At 44.6% G+C, this 23,004-nt stretch overlaps 1 protein-coding gene across 4 annotated transcripts; it reads left to right on the top strand.

Moving 5' to 3' along the window:
* Positions 1–48: 48 nt before the first annotated feature.
* On the top strand, positions 49–20,665 carry LOC310787291 (ethanolamine-phosphate cytidylyltransferase-like; the record flags this gene model as incomplete). Of its 4 annotated transcripts, none has more annotated exons than XM_083648671.1 (13): positions 49–201; positions 13,308–13,396; positions 15,020–15,181; positions 15,355–15,421; positions 15,576–15,660; positions 16,164–16,205; positions 16,838–16,970; positions 17,235–17,317; positions 17,422–17,499; positions 17,669–17,734; positions 17,841–17,906; positions 19,958–20,046; positions 20,551–20,665. In XM_083648671.1, exons 1-13 carry the CDS (start codon positions 65–67, stop codon positions 20,663–20,665), a joined length of 1,212 nt encoding a protein of 403 aa, XP_083504797.1. In that variant the 5' UTR covers positions 49–64. The 4 variants fall into 4 exon arrangements, with proteins under 4 accessions (XP_083504797.1, XP_083504798.1, XP_083504799.1 ...); XM_083648672.1 differs by having other exon boundaries at positions 16,823–16,970; XM_083648673.1 differs by having other exon boundaries at positions 16,164–16,211.
* Positions 20,666–23,004: the final 2,339 nt, after the last annotated feature.

Here is a 23,004-nt window from a genome sequence, read left to right as displayed (position 1 = left end):
TTCCGAGGCATTCGGGTTTCCTTGTTGTCCCGAGCAGTAGGCCAGTATTCCACCAGTGCAGAAAATGATCAAGAACGGACACCACCACCACCAAGTGAACAACACACCGGCCACCGGGAAAGACGCAGGCACGACCCCCGGCGCTGCAGCCTGCAGTCCGGAGAAGAGGAGGCGAAGCATCCGGGTGTGGTGCGATGGCTGGTGAGTTTCTCTAAAAACGGAATTGAGTGGTCGATCTGTGCGATGGAGATGCTGCAACGTTACCAGTGTTGCACCGAGCACGTTTGAATTATGTCAACCTGTCAGGCTGTCACCTGCCCCCTATGGCCGGGGCAGGCAGGCAGGCAGGCCTACTCCAGGTCCTGGGCTGAGCTGAGTGAGATGCAGCTATCATACACTGTCTATATCATGTATATCCCATTGCTTTGCTTAGATTAGATTATTTTATCATGGTAGGTTATATGCTCACATGTCTGATAGTCACACACACACACACACACACACACACACACACACACACACACACACACACACACACACACACACACACACACACACACACACACACACACACACACACACACACACACACAGTCAGATACACACAGGCCAGTGGTCATAGCTATTACTGATATAGGCTTTAATTGAGAAGACATTGAGGATATGCATGGACTACAAAAAGTGTAACTAAGCATTACTAACCTCCATAAGGACAGCATTCCTATTCCCTGGTGACTCACCTTGACATAATGTGACGACGAGAGATTTAAGTTGATCTTTCCTGTGGCTAAGTCCATGATGACACACTGATCCCTTTATGCACAAGGAGCTCAGCTTACTATGACCAGACCCTCCATACAGTTACTCTCTAATAATGATCCTCTACACTCACACTGCACATTACGCAAAGCTTAACTACAGTTAGGCGCCACAGGCTACAAATGAAATAAAATTAGTTTGGTCCTACTGTAGATGTCAGTTTGGATATTCAGCTCCGTTGACAATCGTACCGTAGCTTCACAAGTTCAACAAAGATTATAAAAAGTTCTTACATAATCATTGTTAATACACGTTTATCTTTGCTGGCCGACACCCCCCGCCCACCAAATTTCACATACGGTTTCTTATAGTTGGTGATTTGTCAATGTTTTTCAATATATCTTTATTTTCATTTAATGAATTAAAAATACGACAAAAATTAAGCATTCCTCATGTGCTGAAGTGGTCTTAGAAAAGCTTTTAAAATGCCAGTTGTCCCTGTCAAATGAAACATCAGCTCAAAAGGAAATATCAAATGGATATCTATATGGAAAATCTCAGTCTATCCATAAGACTACACCTGAGAAGCAAAGAGGAAAGTGATAAAGCTTCTATGATGTTAAGTAAGATGGTGACAAGTATAGGTATGATGTGCAAAAAGTGTACTCATCCCCCTGAAGCAGAATGAAACAAGTCTTATTCAGTGGAAGCATGTTTATGTAACATACATTAATATTATTATGATCGTCCGAACTTTATTGTTGAGGCAAAATGAGGATAACACTAGTCTCTCTAAAGACAAGGAGCTTCTTTCAGTATTACTGAAATGTGACATGCACCGACCGACACACACTCCTACTTTGTGAATGCTACTCTAGTCTACTGTTCCTTCTGTTGTGGCATGTTCAAACTTCACATTGAAGAGGATGTTTCCCCCATGCACAATTACACACAAACAGACCAGCCAGGATGCAAAATATTATGAAACTCATAACTGCATAGCCAGATTTTAAATGCCACACCTCGGGATACATGCAGCCCAGTGATCTATAGCTAGCTAGCTACCACCAAGATGTGAAGTAGTTCTCTATTATGACAGATCATTACTATTCACTGGAATGTATTTGATCTACCATGTAACAGTACAGTAATGACCATGCTCAAATGGACCTTCTGACTACTTTCATCACGCTATAGTTAGTTACACGTCACCCGAAAGGTCTCTGCTTTCATTGTGATGAATCTGCCTGACACAAACTCATATTTCATTTGTGCAAGGTGCACACGTTGGCCTCGCTCTTCAATGCAAAACAGCTGATGGATTGTCATGTGACCAAACAGGACTGGGGAGGGGCAAGCAACTCATGGAAAATTAACAGTTGTGCTGCTCATGTCAAGCCAAGTCAAGTTTATCTGTATAGCCCTAATTCACAAGCAAGTCAAGTCAAGTCAAGTTTATTTGTATAGCCCTAATTCACAAGCATGTCTCAGAGGACTTGAGAAGAGAATGTGTCTAGCTTCCTGGTAGCGGTACTTCCGGCTTGGTCAGACGTTCCTACAAAATTGGCTGTGTCTGCGGGTGGGAAGCCGGTGGGGTATGACTGAGTCTTGGTCGCTGCATTAACGCCTCCTCTGATCGGTCGGGGCACCTGTTCGGGGGGAGGGGAACTGGGGGGAATATTGTGAATCTCCCATGCGCTACGTCCTGCCCGGCGAAACTCCTTGCTTTCAGGTGAAAAGAAGCGACTGGCGACTGCACATGTGTCAGAGGAAGCATGTGCTAGTCTACAACTCTCCCCAGATCGGCAGAGAGGGTGGAACAACAACCGGGACAGCAGGGGCCAAGTACAATTGGACAGAAAGTGGGAGAGAAATATGAAAAAAATTCATAAACAAAGGAAAACGAATGTGTCTGGACAAAAAACAACCACCACAACATAACAAGGCTGTGCAAAAGAAGATTTGTTTGTTTGGCTCTTCTCCTGCAGCTTGATATTTCACATCCAGAGGGGGTCTGGAGTGCTCTTACCTTTATTGCAATAGACCTTTTGGATCATATGAATCCCTGCAGTAAAGGTGTTTGCAAAACGAGAAAAAATAAAACAGGCATTACTTTTAAATATAGGGAATCGTTTTAGAAGCACAGAAAAGTTGGAGGCAAATGCTAAGTACCGTTTATTGCTGTTGTCATGTCAATAGCCTACCTCATAACTCAAATGTTTGTTGATTTTCTTGTTTTGACTTCAGCTGAAGGAAGGAGAAAATTCTCTGACTGCTGTAACTTGTGAGACCCTTTAACAATGTAAAAAATGCACTGACATCAAGCTAAAAACACGTTTTGCTTAGTTTCTGCTTTTCTGAAGATGATGATTACGATGATGATGATGATGATTATTATTGTGATTATTATTATTATTATTATTATTATTATTATTTTATTTTTTATTATATTATTATTATTTTAATGCTTGCTTGCTTTTAATGGCTATCTTAAGTTCTGGCCAAGGAACATCAGTTGAAAATTAGCCGTTTGGCTAACACTGGCATGTTTACAGTCATGTTAATTAATGTGCACTGTCCCTCAAATAAATCAATAAATACAAATACAAATACAAATTTTTTTTTTTTGGGGGGGGGGGGCATGTTGGCCAACACTTAATTGCAGGCCATTCACCTTATGACAGGCAAGTGTTCCAGTGTTCTGTTAAAAGCATGTTAACACCAATGATGATTTACTAGTCTCGGTGGAGTTAAAGATTTCAGAAAAATCTCAATGTTAATGTCAAGTTCGCCAACGTCTTAGACACACCTGTGGCACTTGGAGAGCCTGTCAGAGTGAAGTGGGCGTCGACTTGAGGAGCACAAGACCTGCTCAGCAAATCACCACGGAAGACCAATAAGCTTGTCGTCGTTGTCTAAAATGTCACTTTGCATGGACTTGAGAAACGTTCACACATCAAAGTTAATAATTGCTATGGGCAGGAAGTCTAACCTTCCTGTGCATAGTCTGTATTCAGGGCATGGAGGCAAAATGCTTTGAATTTCTGTGTATGAAGACCAGGATTACAGTGGCTTTCTGGTAGAATTCCAGCCATTTAGGTGCGGCCGCCCGTCCGTGGTTTGATGGAATGTTTTCAGAATATTTGGGATGCCAGAATATTAACCGGTGGGGTGAGCTCGTAAAGAGAGCCAATGTCAACAGAGCTCATCTCATTAACCCCTCTAACCCCTCCGGCCCACACCTGCCACGGCCGCCTCTGCTTGTGTCCCGCCGCCGCTCATCACTGAACACATTGTGTCCTGAAGCCCTACTGGACGTCGCCCTGGTCTTATTGGCATCCAGCGCCGTCAGCAGTTAAGATGACAGAGGGCAATGCTGGGGAGATTCCAAGGAAAGAACACGGAGCGTTTAATGGCTCAATCTGTTTTGCACATCTTTGACACTGAGATTAGAATGGAACCGGGCCGATCGGGGGGGACCTGCGGCGTAGTTGACAATGCAACCGGCAAAACGGGCACGGCGTCTCCCGAAGCAACGAGCGGTAACGTTAACGTCAGTAGAGTAAACGCAGCCGTAAGTGCAGTTCCTGCAGAAACAGACTCAATAACAACAATTAAACAAGAACAAGAGTATGCACCAGCTGAGTTTCTCCGCGGACAAGACGTTTTCGCCGTTCTTGGATTTGATTTGGCGACGCTGATTGGCTGAAGGAGTTTGTCTGTTAAGGCAAGTGCTCCCGCCCACTGAAATCACTGTGAGGGGCAGGAAGTCCAGACTGATAAGTGGAGCGAAACAGAATGTGAGATCATCACATCATCAGGATGGTTTTTACTAGGCTACCCCCATCTTCCCCTTTCTGCACCAGGAGGCAGTCTGTTCTTATTGGTTGCCCTGACAGGAGGGGATCTGATCTTATTGGTTGCCCTGACAGGAGAAGGTGATCTGATCGGGGGTAAAGGTCGCCTGTAACACACATCATCAAGGAAGCGTGGAAGTGGAAAGTCCACTTCCACTCGGTGCATCTGCTGAGGTAGTGCGCCGTAAAGACAAGCCCGTAAAGTTTAACACGCATTTAACGCCTCAGTCAGGGAAGCATCTTTTATTGACTTGCTGGGCTAATCTGAGACCTGAGAATGAACCATATCATAATGATTAAAAACACAGTCATCAATCTCTAACATAGCTTTACACTGTGACTGTCCCTCCAAATAATCTTCTATTTACCTTATTGAAGCAGTATTTACCGTATTTGCATTTTATTAAATTCAAGCCCAGTCGTAAATCTCTCTAGTAAGTCACTCCCACAAACTCACATTGATGTTCTGTCCAAAGGCTTGTCTTTTGTCCCCACTGCTAGATACCAGTCTTTCAACACTAGGATTGACCTACATATTAAGTTCATCCGCAAATTGAGACTCAGACTTTTCTTCAGGCATAATCACCCACAGGGAACGAACAGCTCTGAATGAACTACAACATGACGACTCTATTGTCACTCCAATCTGGCCACATCACTAAACGTGACCACAGATTCTTACTCCGCAAACACCACAGGACCCCAATACTCTACCTACTGCCTAAAATCCACAAAAATAAAACACCATGTCCTGGACGTCCCATTCTTTCTGGCAATGAGTCCCTTCTTGAACCTCTATCACAATATGTTGATCACCACATCCAGGAAAAACAGTTAGCAAGCACGACTCCCATAAAGATATATAAAAAGTGCTGGCGAAACGTTCATCACCTTGTTTGCCCACAATAAATAAGATATTTTTTTCTTAAACTGTGTGTGCCGGGACATCTGTCACCTACTGATCACCACATCCAACCATTCGTCCATACACTACCAGCCTACGTCCGTGACTCCTCTGATTTCTTACTCAAACTTGACCAACTCAACCTAGACCTGTCTGACGTCATCTTAGCCACCATGGACATAGAATCTCTATATACGAACATCCCACAACAGGCGGCCATTGACACAATCAGACATACATATCCATCAGAACTACTGAGCTCCCCCCTAATGATTTCACCACCAAACTGGCTGAAATAAGCCTCCAAAATAACTACTTCATGTTTGGTGGTGAATACTTTCTACAGACTTCCGGAGTGGCAATGGGGTGCGCCGCAGCCCCCTCTGTGGCCAATCTCTATGTGGGCACCTTTGAGAAGGATTTTGTATATAACCCCACAGTCAATCCATTTATTGCCCACATCAGTCTATGGCTCAGATGTATAGACGACATTTTCCTCATTTGGCACGGCACAGCAGCCTCTCTCCTCGAGTTCCATCGCCTCCTTAACACTTGGAATATACATCTCCAATTCACCACCGAGCATTCCCCGGACTGTATCCATTTTTTGGACGTTTCTGTCTACAAACACAACAATAAATTAAACTCCACTATCTACAGGAAACCCACAGACAGGAACACCCTCTTACACACCTCCAGTTACCACCCCTCCCCCCTCAAAAACAACCTACTGTACCAGCCGGACAATTTATGCGCCTACGCAGGCTGTGTACCGACAAGCGGGTCTACATATCCAAGTCCTCCGACATGCGTCTGAGGTTCCTGGAGAGGGGCTACGGTCGCCGCCCTGTCTCCCACGCCTTTAAGCGCGCACTTCATGCCCACAGAGACATACTACTGGAGCCCAGAAAAACGGACACTTCCCCTCCCAGGATCACTGCGACCCTCCAATACTCCCCCCCTGGCCAATAAAATCAGACGCTGTCTCCTGAAACACTGGAACATCCTTCAGGTCCACAACACCTTCACACTACCCCCCAGGATTGCCTTTACGCGCAACCCTAACATCAGAGACAAGCTGGTTAAGACCTTCCACACTCCCAGCATCACGCAACGCACCATTGACTCCCTGCCTCCCCCCGTTGGACACTTCCCTTGCGCACACTGCTCATGTTGCGCACAGTCACTCAGACTCAAAACGTTCACCACCCCGGACAATCAGACTTACAAACTGAAACACCTCACCACCTGCGCATCGCAGGGGGTAGTATTGCCCGTGCCCCTTCCTATACATCGGGAAGGCTACCCGCCCTCTACGCACACGAATCACTGAGCACAAAAGTGCCATTCGCCGTGGTGACCCCAAAGCCCCACTAGTCAAACATTTTTTGAGCAAATCACATATTGACAGTGATCTCCGCTTCTGGGCTATTGACCTTGTCAAGCAGCACCCGAGAGGCGGGGATTTGGATAGAGCGCTCCTCCAGCGCGAGACACGCTGGATTCATGCGCTCCACACAACCACTCCCCACGGCCTCAATGAAGAATTTGATTTATCATGTTTCCTATAGTCTAACACCTATATCTGCTTCCTCCGTTAACATGCTTCACTTGTTCTAACTGTAGATTGCTTTGTGATGTGCTGTGTATCCGCTTGATGTCTCCACTTCAGTGCATTAGTCGCACTATTATTTATAGCCTATATTGCATACCATTGTGACATTACTTATATCCTACTTCTGTATATAGAACCCAGTGTGCTATTTCTAGGTGTGTATTCCTCTCTATCCTATACATTTGTTTGACGTGGCTCACACGTCACAGTATCATTTCCGTGTGCCACGTCAGCTCACCTTGTGCCACGTATTGCTTTTATACAGGTGCGGCAACCAGCTTTTTCCGCCTACAGCCTGTCGAAGACCAGAGGTTGAAACGCGTTGCGTCCCTTGTGCCCTTGTCCTATCTCGAAGATGTACTTTGTATTAACTGAATAAGTATACCTGTACATTACTTCTTTATTAAATCCTTCTATAAGCATCAAGAAGCTCCTTTTTTCTATTTACTATTAAATTCAAGCCCAAATTATTTGCCAAAATTATGATTCTTGATCTCCCCGCTGTCTCTAAAAAGAGTCATGCAGCAATAAAGTTACTGTTATTTTCTACACTTCTTCCATTGTCCTCTGTGGCTTCCCATCCCGTCAGTGGCCGCTCAGGGGCTGGCCTTGAGAAGCTCAGGTGCTGTTTGGGTGTCTGCTAACAGGCCACACTGGTTAATATTTCATCATCCCACTTGTGATGCCCTCATGATCCCATCCCTGCTAAAAAATACAACAGGAATACGGCCACCCGGCGGGCACCGAGCTAGTGTTCCTGGGTTACACATTTGGAGACAAACATCCAGAGGGTTGCCTGCTGGTCTTATGTAACCCTATGGGAGTCTTAGACTTTTCCTCCCTACTCATTCACCTCCAAATGCCCCCGTTGCCCTGAGTGCCTCTGGCCCTGCAGTGTCTCTCCAGCGCCTGCACACGCGGATCCCATTTCAACTGCAATTAAGAGCACAGGACACGCAAAACAAATAGCAGGGTCTCTAGTGTTGCCTCAACCAGAAGCCTGCTTTTGTCCTTCACCCTACTGCGTTTGTTTAACGTGGTGCGTATGGATGATTTGCACTCACATAGACAAGCCCTACAGGGTGATAGTAGGTCCTCTTGTGTATTTAAGGGCTACAGTGCTAGCGGGAATTCCAGTTCACTCATGGGCAATCCAACCCGCACACAGTCCGTGTAATAGTGACACCATAGCCAGGCGCAGAGGAGGTTTCCATTAGAATTAGCATGGGGCCGGCCAACAGCAACATGGGATTCTGTTACTGTTGTCTCCATGTACATAGTTCTGTTACTGTTGCGGCCATGTACAGTACATAGTTATGTTACTGTTGTGGTCATGTACAACGTTCTGTTACTGTTGTGGCCATGTACATAGTTCTGTTACTGTTGTGACCATGTACATAGTTCTGTTACTGTTGTGGTCATGTACATAGTTCTGTTACTGTTGTGGCCATGTACATAGTTCTGTTACTGTTGTGGTCATGTACATAGTTCTGTTACTGTTGTGGCCATGTACATAGTTCTGTTACTGTTGTGGCCATGTACATAGTTCTGTTACTGTTGTGGCCATGTACAAAGTTCTGTTACTGTTGTGGCCATGTACAAAGTTATGTTACTGTTGTGGACCATGTACATAGTTCTGTTACTGTTGTGGTCATGTAGTTCTGTTACTGTTGTGGCCATGTACAAAGTTCTGTTACTGTTGTGGCCATGTACCATGTACATAGTTCTGTTACTGTTGTGGACCATGTACATGTACATAGTTCTGTTACTGTTGTGTCCATGTACATAGTTCTGTTACTGTTGTGGCCATGTACATAGTTCTGTTACTGTTGTGGCCATGTACATAGGTCTGTTACTGTTGTGGCCATGTACAAAGTTCTGTTACTGTTGTGGCCATGTACAAAGTTCTGTTACTGTTGTGGTCATGTAGTTCAGTTACTGTTGTGGACCATGTACATAGTTCTGTTACTGTTGTGGCCATGTACATAGTTGTGTTACTGTTGTGGCCATGTACATAGTTCTGTTACTGTTGTGGACCATGTACATAGTTCTGTTACTGTTGTGGACCATGTACATAGTTCTGTTACTGTTGTGGCCATGTACATAGTTCTGTTACTGTTGTGGACCATGTACATAGTTGTGTTACTGTTGTGGCCATGTACATAGTTCTGTTACTGTTGTGGACCATGTACATAGTTCTGTTACTGTTGTGGACCATGTACATAGTTGTGTTACTGTTGTGGCCATGTACATAGTTCTGTTACTGTTGTGGACCATGTACATAGTTCTGTTACTGTTGTGGACCATGTACATAGTTCTGTTACTGTTGTGGACCATGTACATAGTTATGTTACTGTTGTGGTCATGTACATAGTTCTGTTACTGTTGTGGTCATGTACAAAGTTCTGTTACTGTTGTGGCCAGTGGCGGACTGCATAATCGGGCACGTCGGGCAAATGCCCGGTGGCCTGGCCAAAAAAAAAAAATTTTTTTTTTTTTTTTTTTTTTTTTTGCAAGCCAGGCCAGGCCACTCACTGAACAGCAGGCCAGGCGCCGCCTACTGGTTTACTAGTGGTTTTATTACTTTATTCAGGTTTAAAGTGGGTGCATCTCATTGTAAAATTGGACTTGGCCCAAATTGGGCTTCAAACGGCCCAAATTGGGCTTCAAACGGCCCAAATCGGGCTTCAAACAGCCCAAATCTGGCTTTAAATGACCCAAATCTGGCTTCAAACGGCCCAAATTGGGCTTCAAACGGCCCAAATTGAGCTTCAAACGCCCCAAATTTTCCGCCGGCGCCCTTCGGACGCCGGCACGCGCGTCGGCCCGTATCGGCCTGGCCTGCTTGGTATCTAATGCCCGGCCTGAATTATGATCCCAGTCCGCCCCTGGTTGTGGCCATGTACAAAGTTCTGTTACTGTTGTGGCCATGTACAAAGTTCTGTTACTGTTGTGGACCATGTACATAGTTCTGTTACTGTTGTGGTCATGTAGTTCTGTTACTGTTGTGGCCATGTAGTTCAGTTACTGTTGTGGTCATGTAGTTCTGTTACTGTTGTGGCCATGTACATAGTTCTGTTACTGTTGTGGACCATGTACAAAGTTCTGTTACTGTTGTGGACCATGTACATAGTTCTGTTACTGTTGTGGACCATGTACATAGTTCTGTTACTGTTGTGGACCATGTACATAGTTCTGTTACTGTTGTGGACCATGTACATAGTTATGTTACTGTTGTGGACCATGTACATAGTTATGTTACTGTTGTGGACCATGTACATAGTTCTGTTACTGTTGTGGACCATGTACATAGTTATGTTACTGTTGTGGACCATGTACATAGTTATGTTACTGTTGTGGACCATGTACATAGTTATGTTACTGTTATGGACCATGTACATAGTTCTGTTACTGTTGTGGCCATGTACATAGTTATGTTACTGTTGTGGCCATTGTAATGGCAAAAAATGCTTGTTGTTTGAAACAATTAATCAGTCGCTCGTTGAAATGAACAAAGGAGGATTTATTTCCAAGTAATGGTCTGTCTGTATACAGAGAGTCACACTCGATTGGAAGTTTTTGAAGAAGTGCCCCAAAAGCTAACTCATATCTATATCTTATAATGAGCAGTGGCTGGCCCCCACCCTCCGGAGTCTGCTGTAAAGTTCCATCACCTCACCAGGAGGACTCAACTCTCACTCTGGTCAAGCAGACCTTGACGTTATCTCCCTCACATGCCTGAAGGCCTTTGAAGCTCACCAAGCAGAGATGATTCATCCCAATGATGTTTTTTAATGGTGTTTTGGAACCACAGCATATCGCCGATGGGGAAGGCCACTCACCAACACTGAACACAGACAATAATGATCAACAATCAATCGATCAATCAATCAATCAATAATTTTCACTCACATTATGTCCATAGTTCTGGCTACACCCATCAGTTTCCTCATTGATTTGTTGAGGATGCTATATTCATAGTGTTATTCCACACCTTACTCCTGTCAATGCTGATGGGCGATGTAATATGCTAAATGGGATACAAAATGTTTTTCGTTTTCGCCGACGCCTTGCATCGTTGTCTTGTAATTATTGTAATTGCATCAGTTAATTAGAACACAAAGAAGAAGTGTTACTGGTGCTGTTACCCAACTACCCAGGATTCATTTGTGCAGCAACTCTATAATCAAATCGAATAAAGTCTACCTAACTTGTTTTTAGTAACAACTGCAGGTACTTTAAACAATCTAAACCTATTCTGATATCTTACAGTACATTTACTTTAGATATCATACATATGACTTAGAAAGTGGACCAGAAATTTAAAAAAAAGATCAGACTTAGGCCGGGTGTTGTCAGCAGTAATAGTGATGGAAGGCTAATGTCCATCTGTCACTATCACTAGGCTAGATTATCATGTTACTACTATCTCCAATCTGTGCTAATCTAATTATGTGCGTATGGTGTGCTAGTCTGGGTGACAGAGGTAACACACTGTGTCATTGACTTTGTTATGTTGAGGTTTTGATCAAAATGTATCAATGTGTGAATAGCTAACTTATTATGTGGATTGTATTTGTGACTATGTAAGGATAGTCTGACCTAGGGCTGGGTGATATGAACCAAAAATCATATCTCTGAATTTTTAGGCTGAATGGCGATACACAATATATCAGTATTTTCTATGAAGTTATGAAGTAGGCTAAATGTTCAGTTGTAAGTCAAAGCCACATGTGAGATGTCACAAGCACTTTTATTCAAACAAGACTGTGATCCTAATAAAATGCAAAGACAGGGTTTCCTTCCCTGACTTGTGCTTTCACAAAATATTTCTGCAGATTTTTGATAAATAATCATCATGTGGATATAATGACTAAGTGGGTAAAGGCAAATAATAGGCTGGTAAGTTACATCACTTTACTGTAATGTAGCCTTTAAAACCAGGAAAAGACAACATTTATGCCATATCACGATGTTACGATATCCAAAATCTAATATGATATCTAGTCTCATATCACAATATCGATATAATATCAATATATTGCCCAGCCCTGGTCTGAAAGAAAAAAGAAGGTCCGCACACTGTAGCTCCCGTTATCAATTTTTATTTGGCCATCCACAAACGTGACGTTTCGAGTGACTGCTCTTCCTCAGACATAAAGTACCACACAAAGACGCCATGTTTAAATACATCTGTGAACAGGTCATGTGATACATACGTCACATGATCCCAGAGAAAATACATAAAACCCACAGATGCAAAACTACAGTGAAACAGAAAACATAAGACATGTTAGCACAAACATCATATATACAGCTATAATACAACAAATATAGATCAGACCCCCAGAGCACATAAGAAAACAACATCAGGCAGAGTGGCCGTCATACTTAAAAATGGCTAGGTCTAAACAGGTGCCTCTATATTTAAGAATGGATGACCATAAAAATTAAAAACTAGGAGTCATATAAGCTAAGCTCTAACTAGAGAAACAAGGAGCATATTAGTGAGCAGCACAGGATATATAATAGGACCACAATTTGAACCCAAACTAACAGCAGCATAGAACAGAATGTAATAGAATGGATAGGACCATACAGTTGTGGCTCAATAGGACCAAAGCACAGAGAGGTTTCATGCTAAAATCCTCATTTAGACCTCTAGGGGTGAGGGTGTCCAGTGTGTAGATCCAGAAAAGTTCTCTCCTCAGGAGTAAGGAGTCAAGGTCACTTCCCCTCCGGCCCTAGTCTGACCCAGAGCCGTGTAGATAGAAGAGTCCCGACATCTCCATTCACTCCAATGGACCAGTTTTTTACTCTCAAGGGTTCCAGGATGTAAGGTCCTGGATTAAGCAGCAACATAGACAGTTTGTGTTGTACCCTGAAAGGATTTTTCACCCCTTGAATCAAATTGTACATTATCAGCTTTATTTTAGCATGCAAAAGTAGCGCGAGACCCATTCCTGGCTGTTCATTGGCTAATGAGTCTCGCATTTTGGTCCTCCGCTGACGCCACTCTCTCTCACACTAGTCTGACCCTTTCAGAAAGTGAATGAGCTACTGTAGCCTTTACTGTCATCTCTGTATCTTTCTAGATGGTTGTCTATAAGAAAAAGGGGCAGAATTAAGTTGCATCTTTGGTTTACTGGCTCTTTCCTCTTTTCTCTTTCAGCTATGACATGGTCCACTATGGCCACTCCAACCAGCTGCGACAGGCCAAGGCCATGGGAGATTACCTCATCGTTGGAGTACACACAGACAGTAAGGCCCAGACGAGGGGTATCACTCCCTGAACCAGACAAGGGTTATCACTCCCTGAACCACAAGAGTCTAGCTGGCTGCCATAGCATAAACACCGTCTCGTCTCTTCTATCCTGCAACAGACTCAACTTGAAATTCAGACCGCCGTCACAGACTCTGAAATCTGTCTAATCTTGTCAGGATCTTTTGCTGCTACCGTGTTCTCCCTCTCTTTAGTTCTTAAAACCACTTTTACCCCAAGGTCCCTCATGCAGTACCATGGCATGAACACAAATTCATGTTTCTCAGCTGAGCTCAAACTTTATTTTAAATTCTAGTCAAGCTCCCAGGGTTTGGTACCCTAAAAATAACAAATGATGCAGAAGACATTGGGATTTTTTCTCTCCATTTGATGTAATGTTGCAGGGCTTGAGAATTATTTTACTCATTGTAGCTTCAGTGAAGGGAAGTGTACGGATGTGACGTTGGCATACACTACAGTATGGAAGATTTTTATTTATTAATTTTCTTTTCAACTCTGAAGCTACTTAAGGGGGAATTTAAGGGGAAACACCCCACATCTAAAATCGAACCGTTTCCCCTTCACCTCGGAAGAGCATCGATCATCTACCATTCCCCAATCCTTCGTCTCCTGATTTCTTCCAATCCTGACACTCGTGTTGCCACCACCAACCATGCTGCAGCCTGGAGCTCCTGGCTCTGGGGAGACGCCAGGCTGCCAGGCTCTGTTTATTCTCTCCAGTCCCATGATCAACAGCTAGGCACCAGCTGTGTGCTGGAAGCCTGGGGGGGTGTCTGGGGCTGGGGGGGGGTGTTGTGACAGTGGCACAGGGGCTCAGCGGCCACGTACCACGCCTCAACGCACACCTGCTCTCCTACGGCATTCTTTTTTCCCCTTCTTCTTCTTCTTCTTTTTTTTTTCTAGCACCCCCCCATCCCAATCCCCTGTTCTCTCCCCAATTATACTTTTGCCCAATTCCCCTGCCAAGCTGTCTCGGCCATTGCTCCACCCCCTCTGCCGATATGGGGAGACTTGTAAAGTAGCACATGCTTCCTCCGATACATGAGCAGTGACCAGTTGCTTCTTTTCACCTGACAGCGAGGGGTTTCACCGGCAAGACGTAGCACGTGGGTGAATCACGCTATACCCCCTAGTTCCCCTCCCCTCTGAACAGGCGCCACCGCCGACCCGAGGAAGCGCTAGTGCAGCGACCAGGACACATACCCTTAAATCCAGCTTCCCATCCACAGACACGGCAGATTGTGCCTGTATATGGACGCCCGACCAAGCCGGAGGTAACGCTGGTGCTCGAACCTGCGACACTTGTGTTGATAAGCAGGGAATCTACCGCAGTATTTATGATAACGAGGAACGACATCACTCTGAACTCAATGCAGCCTCCTCACACTGCAGTCGGGGCCAGCGCAGATAGCAACAACCTTTCCCTTCGCCCAACTGATAACGGACTATCTCTATGACAAGGGTGATGCTACAGCAGTTCGCGATAAAAACTGCTTATCAGAATGTGCTGTCAGCATGTACTGTCAATCATCAGTGCTTTTTCTAAGTTGTTAACGGACGTAAACTGTATTGTTTGTGTTTGCATTTCTTCCGCTCTCAAGGTGAGATCGCAAAGCACAAGGGTCCGCCGGTCTTCACTCAGGAAGAAAGGTACAAGATGGTGCGTGCCATCAAATGGGTGGATGAGATCGTGGAGGGAGCACCTTACGTCACCACCCTGGAGACCCTAGACAAGTACAACTGTGACTTCTGTGTACATGGAGGTACCCGTCCCTGCAGCATGGCCTCATCTCTGGGCATATACTGTATATGGATGAATATTCATCGAACATGTTTTATTGATCATATCGGAGATTCTGGATCTGCCATTACAGAATATGATATAGCTTTTTTCCCTCTCTCTCTGGATACAGCGTAACATGTACTGTCATTTCAGATGATATCACACTAACAGTGGATGGAAAGGACACATATGAAGAGGTGAAGAAGGCGGGGCGATACAGGTGAGATGTTCTTTTGAAATCTGCCAATGAGAATTCGACAATCAGGAAGGGATGCTTCTTATCAGGTATACTGTACATCATGTGGTCTATACAGGGTTAACAGGGGGGATGTTTCTCCTAACTTGGTACATAATTGTCTGCCATGTTGTTACAGGGAGTGTAAGAGAACCCAGGGAGTTTCAACCACAGACCTGGTCGGCAGGATGCTGCTAATGACCAAAGCGCACCACAGCAACATTGTGAGTATACAGCCTTCTCCTCTCTGCTCACAATGCAAGAAGGTAATGGGCACCCGGGTAGTGCAGCTGCGTACCAACACGAAGGTCGCAGGTTTGAACCCCAGTGTTACCTCCGGCTTGGTCGGACGTCCATACAGGCACAATTGGCCGTGTATGCGGGTGGGAAGCCGGATTAAGGGTATGTGTCCTGGTCGCCGCACTAGTGCCTCCTCTGGAGGGGAACTGGAAGGAATAGCGTGATCCTCCCGCATGCTACGTCCTGCCAGTGAAACTCCTCACTGTCAGGTGAAAAGAAGCGGCCGGTGACTGCACATGTATCGAGGAGGAAGCATGTGCTAGTCTACAACTCTCCCCAGATCGGCCGAGGGGGTGGGGCAACGACCGGGACAGCAGGGGAAATTGGCCAATTACAATTGGGGAGAAAAATCCCCCAAAACTTGATTAAAAAAATGCGAGAACATAAAAGACCTCAAGGCCTGATTTTGCTCCTCTCTTCTCTTTAGGATAGCTCAGACTATCAGAAGCACACAGACAACTTTGGAAAGGTAGGTGTTATTCAGTACCGGGTCAATGTTAAATCGTTAAATTGTCTCCACTAGATGCAGCCTGCTACCAAACGGGGGGTCTCTTTGGGACCAAGTCCTTGGCTCTTTAGCTTTCTCTGCCTTAACTGTTTTGTCATTCGAGTTGCCAAAGTTGCTGTTAGGGCCAGATGCCAACCATCTCCGGACAAAGGCCTTTACTGTGGGCCCGCTTTATAATCAAGTTGCAGGCCTGGCCAGTAAACAATGAATGCCACCTCTGTTCCTGGACAGGGAAGCTAACACAGGGTCAACATGCTGTGCTTCTAAATAGCACTGAAAGGAGAGAGGGCCATTTCCACATTTCTCTATCTTAAGACTGGAAGAATGATGCTGTGAATTTGGCTAGTGTTGAATAAATGCTCTGGGGATTCGTGCAGCTCTCTGAGTTAGCCATTGATTTTGTGAGCGCCATAAGGTCTGTTACTCCTCACACCACCGAGTGGCGCTGCTGCTGCAGAAGTGTTCATTTTGCCCTCAGTCTGCTCAGCATACTGTAGTGTGAAAGATAACTACTGACTGTGACTTGCTCACGGTTATGCTGTCACTCTGTACTTACTACCCCTATTTCTGAATTATGGGGGTCGCATGGTCAGAAGGGCCACAGTCCATGGACGGGGGTGTCTCAGTTCCTGCAGACCTCCCAGAAGATCATCCAGTTTGCCTCAGGCCAGGAGCCTCAACCCGGAGACACCATCATCTATGTGGCGGGAGCCTTCGACCTCTTCCGTATCCTCTCATAGGCATCATCCATAGGACTCCAAACAGTCTTACTATTCCATCAAAAAGTGGATTGAGGAGCTTGAGAAATCGGAATGCTCAAATACAAGAGTGTTATGCTAAGCTGGCAGAATATTTGTATCTGCAATATTTGTATCTGTATATTTAATAGCACATCCATTTAGCCAGACTCATTTTGCATACTGTGAATAGTTTCTACCAAATACTCAGCCATTCTAAACTGTACTTGACCCTTGACCAGTCTCCTCTCAGACATTGGCCATGTGGACTTCCTGGAAGCAGTGTATAAACTCGCAGAAAAGCCATATATTATAGTGGGGTTGCACTTTAATCAGGTGAGTCCTACTGGTCTCTGTTTGCCTGTGTGAGACAGCTACTGCCTCCTAGAGTCTTGTGGCAGTATTTCACCCTAAATTTGTACTTTGTCCATATTTTTCAGGAGGTGAATCGCTACAAAGGGAAGAATTACCCCATCATGAATGTCCATGAGAGAACGCTCAGTGTCCTGGCTTGTCGAGTGCGTTCTCCATCTTTCTCTGATACAGTAGTACTACATTTATCTTTTGCAAGTAGAGACTTAAGAAGCAAACATCTTGTTGATTTGTGTGTGTGTGTGTGTGTGTGTGTGCGTGTGCGTGTGCGTGTGCGTGTGCGTGTGCATGTGTGTGTGTGCTTTCCCCCCGCAGTATGTGTCTGAAGTGGTGATTGGTGCACCCTTTGCAGTCACAAAAGATTTGCTTGAGCATTTCAAGGTAAATATAAGCAATGCAATGACCTCCATACACTCTAAGACAATCTCCTCTACCATCCAGCATTAAATTAAGATCAAATCACCTAAGCACGACTTTGTATTGACAGGTGGATCTTGTATGCCATGGAAAGACAGCGATATACCCTGACAAGGATGGATCCGACCCATACGCTGTAAGATCCCAAAACCCTTTTTGCACCCGCCATTTATTTTTGAGTGAACACGGTGAGAAATTAATCTTAAGAAGTGGTACACTGTAAATAAATACAAATACAGTAGAACACCTTTATTGCCTCCACTACGGTTGGCCCAGCCAGCAGAGTTGGCTGGAGCTTATGTTTTCGCCCCTGTTTGTCTGTCTGTCTGTCTGTCTGTATGTCTGTCTGTCTGTCTGTCTGTCTGTCTGTCTGTCTGTCTGTCTGTCTGTATGTCTGTCTGTCTGTCTGTCTGTCTGTCTGTCTGTCTGTATGTATGTATGTATGTCTGTATGTACTGTATGTCTGTCTGTATGTCTGTCTCTCTGTCTCTCTGTCTCTGTCTGTCTGTTGTCTGCAGGATATCTCAAAAAGTTGTGAACGGATTTGCATGAAACTTGGCAGAAAGGTTGGTCATGGGCCAACTTAGAAGTGATTAACTTTCCACGCCCACTGGCCAACAAGGGGCGCTGCAATGGCCGCGTTCGATCGCAAAATGGCGTCTAATTTCCAAACGGATTCACATAACAGCATAAAACTGATTAACTTTCCATGCCCACTAGCCAAAAGGGGCCATGGCCAATCACAAAAAAGCGCTTACAGTAACTTCCACACGGATTCATGTGACACCACGAAACTTTGTAGAGAAGTAGGTCATGAGCCAACTTAGAACTAATTAACTTTCCACACCCACTGGCCAAAAGGGGGTGTGGCGAGGGGCGTGTCCAATCACAGAAAGGCGTCTGTCTACCTGACGGATTTGCATGAAACTTGGCAGAAAGGTTGGCCATCATGGGCCAACTTAGTAATGATTAACTTTCCATGCCTACTGGCCAAAAGTGGTTACTGTAATGGACGTGTTCAATCACAAGAAGGCACCTCACTTCCGAACGGATTCACGTAACACCACAGAACTTTGTAGAAAGGCTGGTCATGGGCCAATAGGATGAACTGATTCACTTTCCACGTGGATCTTGTATGCCATGGAAAGACAGCGATATACCCTTATGTCTGTCTGTCTGTCTGTCTCTGTCTGTCTGTTGTCTGCAGGATATCTCAAAAAGTGATGAACGGATTTGCATGAAACTTGGCAGAAAGGTTGGTCATGGGCCAACTTAGAAGTGATTAACTTTCCACGCCCACTGGCCAACAAGGGGCCGTGTTCGATCGCAAAGTTCTAACTTTCCACACCCAATAGCCAAAAGGAGGCGTGGCAATGGGGGTATGCCGTGGCGGAGGCATGCATTCTACTGAGTACCCTCTAGTTGTAATTAAAGTAAATTTGCCGTGCAGCTCCTAAAACGTTTCATGCACATACATACATACATACACTCGCATGCACGTGGACACACACGCACACACACGCACACACACACACACACACACACACACACACACACACACACACACACACACACACACACATGCACCTGGAAGTAAGGTAATAAAAAGGCAATCAAAATAAAATACTAAATACTATTATTATTATTATATTATTGCACATTATATACAGATATGTACAGATGTTATTTCACACTTCCTCAATTATTGGACATTTCCTCACTACTATTTCATTTGTTAATACTGTGTGTAGTATTATGATGATGTTGGGGTGGTGGTGGTAGGGGAGTTCAGTTCAGTGATGACTCGGGTAAAATGTTTCTGAGCCTGCAAGGTCTTTAAGACCCTGTAGTGCCTTCCAGATGGGAGCAGAGAGAGGACGTGATGATCGGGGTGAGCTGCATCCTTCAGTATGCTGTTGGCTCTGCAGAGCCAGTGAGGCTTCCAGTGAGGGCAGGGAAGTCCAATTATTTTCTGGGCTGTGTTTTTGACTCTCTGGAGAGCTTTCCTGTCTGCTGCTGAAAACAGTTGGCGTACGATACTGTAATACAGTATGTCAGTACACTCTCTATAGAGCAGTCGTAGAAGGACACGAGCAGCTTCTCAGACAGGTTGGTTTACCTAAGTGTCCTTAAAAAGTTGGAGATGCTTTGACAATTGGTTTAACAATTTTTTTTCTTCATCTCCAGGAGCCCAGGAGGAAAGGAATCCTGCACACTGTCGACAGTGGGAACTGCCTCACTACGGATGCCATTGTGCAGAGGATAATCAAAAACAGGTAAGAAGAAGAATACGGTATCTCCACTGGGCAGCAAAATGTATAGAGTTGTTCCTAACACTGAATTCATGGTTGCGCGTCAAAGCCTTTGCCGTATGTGCAGCAAGCCTGCCGGCGCAGGTGGCGTGCAGCTCCCCAAAAATGTGACTGGATGCAGCTGACATGAACAGCACAAGTATAATATATATATATATATATATATATATATATATATATATATATATATATATATATATATATATATAATGTAGATGGGGAGATAACCAGGTGAGAGTGAAAGCTATGACCAAGGACTCTACAGTATACGCACTACATTCTCTCCTTGGACCTTGGGCTAACTTCTAGTCATTGAAATCATAGTGTGAAATCACACAATTGACTCATTTTACTGGGATCTCCTCTGGAAGCGCTCGTCAAGCTGACGTTCGAGTATGCATGTCCAGCTGCCGCCGTGCCATCCTAAACTATGGGCTATCTATACTTTGTTCTTTTTGTGTGATGCAGGTTGCTATTTGAAGCTAGGAACCAGAAGAAAGAGGCCAAGGAGATCGCAGTGATCCAGGCCATGAAGCGTCAAGAGGAGGAGAAGACTAAAGAAAGAGCCCAGGCTGTACTGTAGGAAGGCCCCACATAAACTCCCGCACGATGTGTCAACAGACACCGATGAACTCCCACATGATGTGTCAACAGACACCGACAAACTCCCATACGATGTGTCAACAGACACCAATGAACTCCCAAACGATGTGTCAACAGACACCAATGAACTCCCACACGATGTGTTAACAGACACCAATGAACTCCCACACGATGTGTTAACAGACACCGACGAACTCCCATACGATGTGTTAACAGACACCGACGAACTCCCATACGATGTGTCAACAGACACCAATGAACTCCCATACGATGTGTCTACAGACACCGACAAACTCCCATACGATGTGTCAACAGACACCAATGAACTCCCATATGATGTTAACAGACACCGACGAACTCCCATACGTTCAAATCAACCCTCCTCCTGAGTGCTGGGGCACCCTCCACTCACTGCCCTTACTAACAGCAGTTCCTTTGTCTTACCACCAGGGGGGGCTCAGCTCTGCTGTGGGATCATCAGGTATACTGTGTGGGCGGGTGAGGCTCCGTGTCTTAATACATGCTGCATTATGCAACTACATTCAACAAATCACCCACACACACATCTACTGTAACTGTCCACTCCCCCCCCCCCCCCGAGTTGTGGACAGGGAAAGAGAAAGCCCAGAGCGTAGAAGACATCGCCATGTCTTCCACTGTCTATTTTATGTCTGGAGATATTGTTCATTCCTCATGTACTTTTTACTTTTATTGCCTTTAAAATAGTATTATTCATTTTATGGGTGTTTCGCCCGCCCCCCCCCCCCCCCCCCCCCCCCCCATGGCATTGGGCATATGAGGGGTGAGTGGGGAACCGGAGATGTTGGAAAACGAAGGCTCGGAGCTGTTGGTGACCAACCAACCAGGAGACGATTGACCCTCACAGGATGATTGTTGAACAGCAAACATTATGTCATTTCCAGGGGGCTGTTGCTGCTTTCTGCCCAGCGATGGGCTTAGCCCCTCAACACACTGTCAATCCGATCTATCTCTGTATATATGTACTGTATGTATCTATTATAAATCAATAACACTGGAAGATGCTAAAACCACTAGAGAACTGGGGAGTGAAAAGCTGCCCGAAAGCATTCCATCGGCTGTGACAACTTCCTGCTTCCCCCTGGGGGTAGTTCAGCCTTTGGAGGTGAGAAAAGTATTGAATATTTGATGGGCCAATTTATGGGACCTCATGTACATACCAGATTTTGCTCCAGAATGCACTGACTGTAAACTGTTCAGAATCATCAGAACTGTTCTGTTTTACAAATAGAGCAGTTTTTTAACTTAAAAAAAAATGCACACGATCAAGACCTGCACACCTGGCCTGGCCTTTTTCTTTTTTTAAACAAACACCCCTTACACTTACTCTAGTATAGTGACCATAGAGGTTGGACAGAATGCTTTTAACATTTCATTATCTTAGAGTAGAGACCTATGAAAGATGCTCAATGTTGTTGACTTGATCTCGAGGCGAACCTCTTACTGACATTTTTGAGGCCAGAGTAAGTTAACCTCTATCTCACTATCAAACTGGATTAAATATTCTATTTTTTTGTAGATGTATATTTTACTGACCTCCTCTCCATTAACTCTGGTTGGTTTCATATCGTTTCAAAAGCATAGTAATATGTCTGTATGTCAAGTTGGAATGTATTCAGTGTAGGCTATACTCTATGTTATTGAGAACCACCAATTGACAAGTACTGTAGAAATTGATCGGCCTACAGTACATTATTGACTGACAATAACAACAATTTCACCTGAAAAGCTGTGTTTGTCATCTTGTTTGTACAAAAATAGAAAATGTTGCCTTGCAGTCTAATTTCTTGGTTTGGAATCGAGGTAAGTGAACAGGTTGCACATTAGTCACATTATAAAAAGGTACAGTCATGTCTGAAGTGACCTTCGTAGAGATGAATTTAACTTTGCAGCATATGAATCACTCACACTGAGTGGTTGCTAAATGTCAGGCCATTACGTTTAAATTATTTGGTAGCAGATCCGTCCCCAGCAAAGTTCTGCATGCTCTGCAAACAGCATATGTTTTTGTGCTGAAGTCATCAAAAGATATTTTAGTATCAGTAGCCTATTTTAATGTACCTTTCCAAAAAAAGAATTTCCTCAGGAAACGTGAACCATACTAAGGTCTCCCCATGAGCCACACTGTAATGTTGACTCTGTGCCACTAGGGGGCGGCATTGGCAAATGGGACTGACCAAAGGGGGGAACTAAAGCACTGGTGGGGCGGGGAACAACATGTACTGTATGTATTTTTCAAATATGATGTACAGTTTACACTTTAATTTTGAAGGCCATACT

This window comes from Poromitra crassiceps (assembly GCF_964638095.1).
Source record: "Poromitra crassiceps genome assembly, chromosome: 13".
In the NCBI taxonomy this organism is placed as follows: domain Eukaryota; kingdom Metazoa; phylum Chordata; class Actinopteri; order Beryciformes; family Melamphaidae; genus Poromitra; species Poromitra crassiceps.
Note: the sequence above shows the minus strand (reverse complement) of the source record. Positions and strands in the feature narration are given on the sequence as shown.